We start from the raw sequence: 9,261 nt of genomic DNA, 5'->3' as shown, positions 1-9,261 counted from the left end.
TGTGCATTTGTTCTCCTGAAGAGACCCACCGAGTCACAGACCCTAACAACACCAGTTGTCTTGTTTCTGCTTGCTGGGGAGGATCTGGAACATTCCCACAGGACTGGAAAGGATTTGCTCTAGGTGCCTAGATTTTTCTCAGGGTCCTATGGGCTTGCAGTGACTCAGGAACTCCCTTATCAACAGTTCAGGTTGAAGGGTAGGGCTATGAGGCCCTATTGTACTCCCATACTGACTCATGAGGATGTGGACTGACTCATGAGGATACAGACAGGTCTTCAGGTCAGCTCAATGCTAAAGCCAGCAATTCCTGGGTCTGCCAAGCCTCAGCCAATACAGGGTGAAGCAAGCCCACAGGGATTGGGGGCTGGGCTTCTCAGACAGAGATGGTGGGTGTTAGGTTCATGAAAAGACCAGGACCATTAGAGACCACTCCGAGGCAAGAAAAGAAGAAATTTATTGGGCTAGAAAAGCTGCTAGACTGCTCCAGTGGGAGAATGGGAACAGTGGTTTCTCGTCACAACAGGAGTGGTTTCTCGTCACAGCAGGCTGGGAATTGTAGGATTTTTCTCTTGTGGGAAGGTGGGAGGTGAAACTATAGCAGGAAGGTGAGTCAATAGCATTGGTAGGGGGCATTTCAGTAAGGTGTTTTTCAGTTTTTCGGTTGACTGAGATGGAAAATTGCCATTATGATTAGGGTGCATTCTTAAAACAAAGGGCAGGTGGTTACTGAGAAACTAGGATTGTTTAGTTTCTTTTTCTGCCCGCCAGGTTGTGGTCACCAAGTTGCTGGTCTATAGTGACTCCATTTTGGGGCCCAGTTTGGCCTAACAGTGGGGTCTGGATAGGGGCAGCAGCTGATTGCTAAACTCTGCAGAGGAGCTCTCAGGATTGCTGCTGAGATCTCAGACCTTGGGGACCTTCACAGTACACTGTCAATCTCTCCAAAAGAGCTTCTGTGACCTCTGGGTCTCAACAATATTCTGCACATACAGCCTAGGGCTTGCTTCAGGAGCACAAGCTGCTCCAGCCATGGGGACCAGGGGTGGTGGGGGGGTGGACCCTGACCCAGCACTATGGATCATTCTTCTGAAAGAAGATGCAGCCTTGGGAGCAGGAGCGGGGCCTTGGCCTGTGGAATCCAACTATCTAAGGACAGAGACTCAGCTCCTGCATAGAAAGCTACCTGGCTGTCTCTGTCTACCGTCCCTGCCCAGGGAGGAGGTGAGCATTGTGATGATGAGGAGCTGGAAGCCTGGGGGGGCGTGAAGGGTGGTACTGAAGGGATAGAAAAATGAGCCAAAAGTTTTTTCAGTTGTTTTTATTTTGTCAGGCATGAAGCAGGGGTGGCCTCAGATGGACAGGCAAGTCCACAGATAGAAGTGTGGAGGATGGAGCTTAGTGAAGAGGCTGGCAGGACATGCTGGCTATTAGGGCTCTATGGGTGCATCACAGATTCCTGATCCAAATCAACTGCCACAGAAGGACCTGGAAAGACAGCAGGGCTATACAGATCGTGGGTTTGATGACAGTGCCCCGACTTTGCCAACCAGTCAGAGATGGGGCATCTTCCTCAGGAGGGGTTGAGAAGGGGTCAGCATTGGGGGGTGTGATTTTCTTTATATTCTGGATCCAGTCAGAAAAGTAAGAGACCCTTGTGAAGATGTTGGGACTGGAGATTGGTTCTAGACACGATGCACTCCAGATGGCCAGCCCTATCATGTACCAGGTACCATTCAGGAAGCAGGTGAGGGGACCCCCAGAATCTTCCTGAGGAGAGAGAGGACATGGGTAGTGGATCCAAGAAAGGGAGGAGCAAAAATTGACCAGAATGGAGAGAACTTGATGGGCACCAGGGCTCTCTGCTGTCTGAGTGGTTCTCATCAGGTCCTCTTGGGTAATTAAAAAAATTCCAAACATGCCTCTAGGGTCAGCATCTTCAATGAAGCATAGAATCTGATTCTACAAATCTGCCAGGGGACCCTGCATAGCACCTAGCAGGTTCAGTCACAGACATCTATAATGTGGAAAGGCAACTCTAGGAATGAGACATGAACCATCTGCCCTACCACCCATATAGAAGAGGCCTCTAGGGCAGAGAGGTGTCTGAGCTCAGCTGTAAAGTCTGAGCCATTCTCACTTACTCGGCAGATAGATTTCCCATTGATGAGGTCCCCAGCACACATCATATCATCCTTTATAGCATGATATTGAACTCTGGTGTTATCTGGAACCTGGAAAAATTGTTCACACTTCTTATTGTCCATTAGGAAGACCTCTGCATCCTGCAGATGGAAGGGTGCAGGCAGGAATTCTGTGGGAAGAGGTTTAGTCATGAGATGCAGCTGAAGAAGATGCCACCTCCCCTTCCGGGCTGATTGCTTGTAGAGAGCTGCCACTTTAGGCCACAGGGGCAGGAAAGGCCTCCCCAAAGACATGCAATAACAAGATAAAATGGCATTTAAGAGCCTGCATGAGGATCTGTGGAGAGCAGGACCAGCAGGGAGTCAGCGTGACACACACCCCCCTCCCATCAAAAGAGGGGGCCCTGTGGGACTGGGACTGTGCCTTAAGGATATGGAAAGCAAAGAAAGAGGCTTCTTGGCTTTCAAACAACTCTGGCTGCTCTGTGAGGACCAAGCTGGAGGCAGGGAGGGTGGAGCCTGGGAACCTGGTCTGGGTGGACCAGTGGCATATGACACAGCCAGGAAGGCTTGACAGCATGACAAGAAGACTAGCTAGTCTCAAGGAGCTGCTGGACCTGGAAACATGGTTTCTGTTTCCTGGTTCCTGGCCATAAAAATCCTTCCCTAAGAATTCTGCACTCTCAGTCTAAAAAGACACAGTTGTCCCTTGCTATCAGTGGATTCCTCCCCACTTATCCAGGATACCAAACACCATAGACACTGAATTCCTTTACATAAAATGGCATAGAATATGCACAGTACCTATGCACATCTCCTAATTCCTTGAAATCATCTCCAAATGACACAGAATGCCCAACACGAAGCAAACAAGATACAAACAGTACTGTATTGTTTAGGGAAAAAGGACAGGAGGAGTGTCACTCCCCCTCCCTAAGGCTTTTGGTCTTCTGGTGACTGAATCCTTGAATTCAGAACCATGTTTCACAGGGACAATTGTGCAAGCTGACAGAACTGGCAAGTCTTCCTTGCCTTACGGGCTGGGCAGTGAGGTTCACAGAGCCCAGTGTTTCTTAGTCATAAACATCCTGACTTGCCACAGACCAGAAAGGGCAGGGTACTGTCATTTCCTTAAGCTACCCAGTGCCTTCCCTGGCCAGTGAAGAGTAAGCAGTGTTTGATGGAGCCTTACAGTGGGCATGGTCAACCATACTCAGAGTGCTGAGTCCTCAACAGTTTGGAGTCAGAGACCCCAAACTTTGATTTGAAGGTTAGAGGTTTTTAGATCATGGACAGAGGTTCAAAAGGACTGGAAATTCCACAACCCCTCTCCCCCAACCCTCTTTGCCTGCCCTGTGTACTCACTATCCTCATTGAGCAACCCCCAGCCACTTATCCAGCAGGCCATCTCTAGGGACACATTCGTGGTGTTATCTGGGAAGCAGGCTGGGAGAATGTGGGAGTTGTAGGTCACAGGCACGTGCAGTTGCAACAGGACAATGTCACTCCCCTGACTGTAGAACTTGTTATAGTTCTCATGAAAGATGAGCGTGCTCACTGTCATCTGCCGGCTGTAGTTGGAGGGACTGCCCAGTTGGTTGTACCCTAGCAGGATCCGGTAGTTAGATGGTTTGTGGGACCTATTGAAGGAAGCACCTTTAAGTGTTGAGTTGGCCCTTTTCCCTCACTGCCCGCCCTCTCTGCAGGCAGCCACTTCCCATGTCCCCATCATTTCAAGTGTTTCTCCTCTACTAATACTGGTTGGGTCCTTCTCTTGAGGGGCAGGCTGACTGCCCACAGCCTGAAGACATTGGTCTTTTAAAGGCTTCCAATGGCTTCTCCAAACTATCCCAGAATCCAAGGGCTGTGAATTTCATGCTCGGGAAAAATAATTGAGGTACCTCAAGCTGCACCCCTTCATCTTGGTGGCTTTGTTTATTTCCAGCCCTGACCAGATCCCTCTTGGGGCTGCATAAACATCATTCTTCAACAGTTCTAAGGAATACTTAAGAAAAGTGTGTTTCCTAACTCTGGGCATCTCCTTTTCTTCCTTTGTTTGCAGGGATGGCAATCCAAATAGAGGGTACCACTGGGTCAAGGGCAGGACAACAGCATGGGGCCTCCTGCCGACAGCAAGCTATACCAGAAAAAAGCTTGGAAGGAAAAACCTGCTGTGAGCCCTTCAAGCCTCTCTTTCCCACCTAGTACCTCCTCTCCTGAAGCCCTTCCCAGCAGCAGGTCCTACAGAGGGAGCACACACCTTTGGAAGCAGTGGGCAGCGCTCGCTAGCCAGTTTTTGTCGATGAGGACTGCTCCACAGATGTGCCTGCCACAAAAGAGCAGACTGGCCTACCATGGCCACCGCTCAGACCTTGCCATCTGATCACCAAAGAGCCTCCTGCTGAATTTGGTCCTGCCACATGCTGTGGAGACAATCCCAGTAACAAGGCACGAGCATTCAGGACACATGTGCTCGGTGCCCCAAATGTCAGCATCAAGAGGACCCAGGGGACACCACACTCTTCCTGTCACTTCCCAGGTGGGTATATCTAAGGTCCAGGGTGGAGTGGCATGGTTCAGGGAACCATGAGCCTCCTGGATGGCAGAGAAAGGGGTGTATCAGGAAATGGCCACAGAGCAGAGGTGCAGGCACAAAGGTGGGTGTCACCTGGCTCTCCTCAGATCTTGTTTATATAGGAGCACTGCCCTGTTTGAAGAGGGGGAAGCTGAGGCTGACAGAGATGTTATTTCTGGTCATGGTCATCTAAGTGGCTGTGCCCTCCATCTCAACCCCATGAAGAGTGTGGTATAGCACTCAGCCTAGTGCAGGACCTTGATCCAGAACCAAGGAGGCTTGGGATCAATGGGAAAGAGCCAGCTGGGGAGAGGGGCATCCCGTATATGCCCCAGTCCTCAAACCTCCAGGCTCAGTGTAAAGGCCGGCCTTCCCACTACCCACTTCACAAGGGAGGGGACAGGCCCACTGGAAACCTGCCTTTTCCTTTGAGGTCGGCTCTTGCACCTATCCACTTACCCTCTGACAGCTCTGGGATTCTGGTGGATTTCAAGGACATGGTTAACTCAGAGGACCTGGTGGACTGCGAGGGCATGGAGTCCAGGGCATATAGGGGCAGGAGGCTGAGCCAGAGCAGAGCTGCCAGCAGGTAGACCCCGCACCCGCCCAGGCCTGATTGCTGGGCCCTGGAGCCCCGCATCTGACGGGTCTGCATCCGGGGCACTAACAGGACGGCCAACGCGTGCAGACAACCGCTGACGCTGGCAAACTGCCTCTAGGGAGTATCTCTTGCCCACCTGCACCTCTAGGGAGCTAGCAAAGTGTGCTGTGATCCTAGGTCCACAGGAGACAGCCAATACTGTAAGCCAGATGGTCTTATGGCCCTTCTCCCTGGCCACCAAGGATACGTCCGTGTCCCAGAGGCAAAAGCATTGCCGGTATCCCAAGGTTTCCCAGTCTTATTACAATCTCCCCATCCCATTACAATACCTGCTCAAAATGCAAAGTTTCATCATCCAGACTTGCATGTCACCATCTCATCAGCTCCGAAGTCCTGGACTGGTGCAAATCCTCTGAAATCGGCTGTAGGTAAGAGTCCCCACCAGTAAGCTACTAAGCACTGTTACTGAGCCCAGTTCTTGAAACTAAACCTTCCCAAAGTGCAGCGGTAGGAATAGCATTGGATAAGTTACATTTGTTTGCAAAAGGCAGGTGGAGCACTAGAAAGTACATAGAAGCGGCTGGTCTAGAACAGGTTTTATACCCTCACTGGGCAAGGTCATTAGGGTTCAAGGCCTGGGAAAAATGTGCTCTTGGACTCTCAGCTCAGCCCCTTAGATTCTTGGACAGCCTTTTTTTATGGAAAGCAGTGTGCGTTTGTATATGACCACTTCTATCAGCTCTCAGCCAGGAGAATTCTGGCTGGTTGGGACAAGATGTGTTTTTTATGTCACTGGCGTTGCTTACTAGGACAGTTTCTGTAGACATAGATGTCTTAGGCATTTTATGGTCATTGTGTTTCTTCAGGTTTCGCTTCATGAGACAAAGCAGCATCCACTATCTATTTGAAATGTTCCCTCCTCTGCCTTGGCCACCTGCAGAGATAAAAGAGGCATACCATGCCCTTGGTTTTGGTGGAGACCTGTGAGGAGTACCTCCCTCTCTTGAAGGGGTCCTAGAACAGGCACTGAGAAATTGCTTTTACAAGATAGCGTTGTGTAGGCCACCAAGGTAACTGCTGATGCGAAACGTAGCTCTATACACAGGAAATGAGAGATATAATTTATTCTGAGTCAAATATGAATGACCATTGTCCAGGAACCCAGATTCAGGTTGCCTTAAATAGCATGGGCTCTGGTAGAAAACATTGCATGAACTTCCATGTCACAAAACAAAAAAAAACTCATAAATCAGTGCATTTACCAAATACAGCGGAGAGGCTATCAGACAGGTATTATAAACAGAGGTTTCCAGAAAAGCCACAAAAAGATTCTTCAAGGTTGATTAAGTAAACCCTCTGAAATGATGTATCTAATAATCACAGGATGTTAGGTCAGACACAGAGGAGAGAAATGAGCTGCTACGGAGGAGACTGAAGATAGCCCAAGATGGGGCTCAATAGAAGGCTGCTTACTTAAGAGTGCTTACTGCTCTTCCAGAGGATGGGAGTTTGGTTCCTAGCACCTACATCCAGTGGCTCACAACCACCTGTAACCCCAGCTCCGGGGGATCTGAAGCATTTTTTTGGCCTCTGCAGGCAACTTACACTCATGTGCACCTATCATCACATAGACATAAGAATACACATAATTAAAAATAGAAATAAATCTTAATTTTAAAAACAAAAGTGCCTTGCGATATGATTTTATTCTGTTCTGTAACTATAAAAACTTCATGAAACTGTTACCACATTGGAATATGGTCTTTGATGCAGCCTGAGTCCATGTTCCTGGACCGTGGTCATTCATAGTTTATTACAGAATAAATGGCTTATACTTTGAGACGAGAGCTGTGTTTTGGCATCAACAACAGGTTATAGTAAGGAAGGAAATCTATCTGTTCCCTTAGCTGCTTTCTGATATCATTCTTAGCTTTGAGGTGGGCAGGAATCAATGATCTGCTTTTCACAGAAATTTAGTTCACACAGCTAAAACCAGAGTAAAGCCTGGCATCTCTGCCTTCATTTTTCATATCTACTTTGCCTTGTGTTGTCAGCAGTGAGGGGGCAAAGGTCCAGCTCCATGCTGTCACCCTCAGCAGCCTGAAGTGTGCCCCCTAATCTTTTAGGACCTCAACTCAGTCCAAGTTAGGACTTCATGGATTAAAAAATAAAGTCAGAGCTAGCCAATATATAGTTGGAGATTTCATTACAGATATTTTAAAGCATAAGGATCAGGAGAAAAGAAGGTGCTCAGAGAAAGAAGGCAAAAGATACTAGAAAGTGTGGGCACAGGCTCAAGGGAGAGTTGCAACTATGACGCTTGCCATTAGCAGTGAATACCACTTGGTGACTCTGAAGTTATGTTTACACCTTTAAATTTTTAATTTCTTTTATTTTCTGAATATGAGTATTTTGTATGCATGTATATAAATGCAACTGCGTCATGCAGTGCCTGCCACAGAAGCCAGAAGAGGGCGTTTGATCTCCTGGAACTGGAATTACAGGTGGCTGTTAGCCACCTTGTGGGTGCTGGAAATCAAACCTGGGTCCTCTTAATCACTGAGCCATCTCTCCAGCCCCTGAAGTTACATTTAAAAGGTTGCTAAGAAACCTTTTTATTCCTTTTCTTTCTCTTTTGACAAATCAGATTATAGGGTGGGTCTGGAAGCGCCTTGGGGAGGAATTATAATCTGATAAAGTGAAATCAGGAGCAACTAGGGTTGCATAAAGCTTTAGTACATGTCCTTTCCCTGTCATGGGGTTTCTGGTGAGATTCCTAGAAAATTGCAGGTTTAGAGCTAAGAAGGGGAAAAAGCCTTAAGCAGTTTGTGTGTGTGTGTGTGTGTGTGTGTGTGTGTGTGTTGCGTTTTGTTGTTAGAAATGGGTCTGAGGACTCAAGAAAATGACCATACAATCCAAAGTATTTCAGCAAGACAGTTTACTTCTGCAGAAGGGTGTGTGACTGTGCTTTATCAAGTAAGCAGGTAAATCATGCTCAGGAGTCCTACTGGGATTTTATTCCCAACTCAAAGGGGTCCTGTGCTCCACTCTGAGTGGTTAGAACTCTTGTGTGATAGGGCTGCACAAATGATAAGCAAAATGCAACTTTTGAGAACAGGATACAACCCTGAGCATACACTTTGATCTTAGAATCAAATGCCCGAGGGAGGGATTTTTGCCGGATGACCTCTTTACAAATTTCATTAAAGGTAGAACTTCCTTGGTCTCATTTAAATTTTTGATGGAAAAGACTGTACATTTTATTTACATTTCTCACAGTGTTCATGCATGTATGTGCACAGAGTGTTTGTATGTGTGTGGGTATGTGTATGTGCATGTGCATATATATGCTGGTGTCATGTCTGCTCCTGTGGGTGAAGGCCCAAGTTTGATGTCAGGTGTTTTTGTTCATCACTTTCCACCTTATATACTGAGAGAGGGTCTCTTGCTTACTGTTTCAGATAGTCTGGCTAGTCAGCTAGTTTGCTCCTAGATTCTCTGTCTCCCGTACACAGGGGTTACAAGTGGGCTTCCGTATACACTTGGCTTTTATATGGGCTTTGTGGATCCAAACTGTGGTTCTCATGCTTACATAGTGTAGGAATGACTTACAATATGGACAGAATCTGGACTAACCTAGAACCAAGAAACTACTCTTTACAATGTAAGCAAGCTAGCTCACTGAGCTGCGTGCTCCTCTTGAGGCCTGGGCATATGAGCTTGATCCTTCAGAACCCCACTTTGCCCTTGGTCCAAGAAAGTGAATGAATGTGGATGTGCTTGAATTAGCACATCAAAGCGCTGAAAGCTGTGAATTGGATTCCTGTTGGAACTGAGAAGTCTGCTGGACATTGTGTATATGAGATATTTTAAGCCTAAACATCAAAGGGTAAAAATCTCTGATAAGGGTGGATCCAAATTCATAGTTCTCTAGTTCATGC

General features: G+C 47.6%; 1 protein-coding gene across 1 annotated transcript; it reads right to left on the bottom strand.

The window, feature by feature from the left end:
• Window positions 1-1,449: 1,449 nt before the first annotated feature.
• On the bottom strand, window positions 1,450-5,374 carry LOC103744686 (serine protease 40). The gene is given in 5 exon segments (XM_008846526.2): window positions 1,450-1,770; window positions 2,145-2,314; window positions 3,510-3,784; window positions 4,405-4,567; window positions 5,179-5,374. Coding segments are annotated over 5 exon segments (1,125 nt in total).
• Window positions 5,375-9,261: the final 3,887 nt, after the last annotated feature.

This window comes from Nannospalax galili, unplaced genomic scaffold (assembly GCF_000622305.1).
Source record: "Nannospalax galili isolate Female #2095 unplaced genomic scaffold, S.galili_v1.0 scaffold582, whole genome shotgun sequence".
NCBI classification, from domain to species: Eukaryota; Metazoa; Chordata; class Mammalia; order Rodentia; family Spalacidae; genus Nannospalax; species Nannospalax galili.
This window is presented reverse-complemented; position numbering and strand designations above follow the sequence as displayed.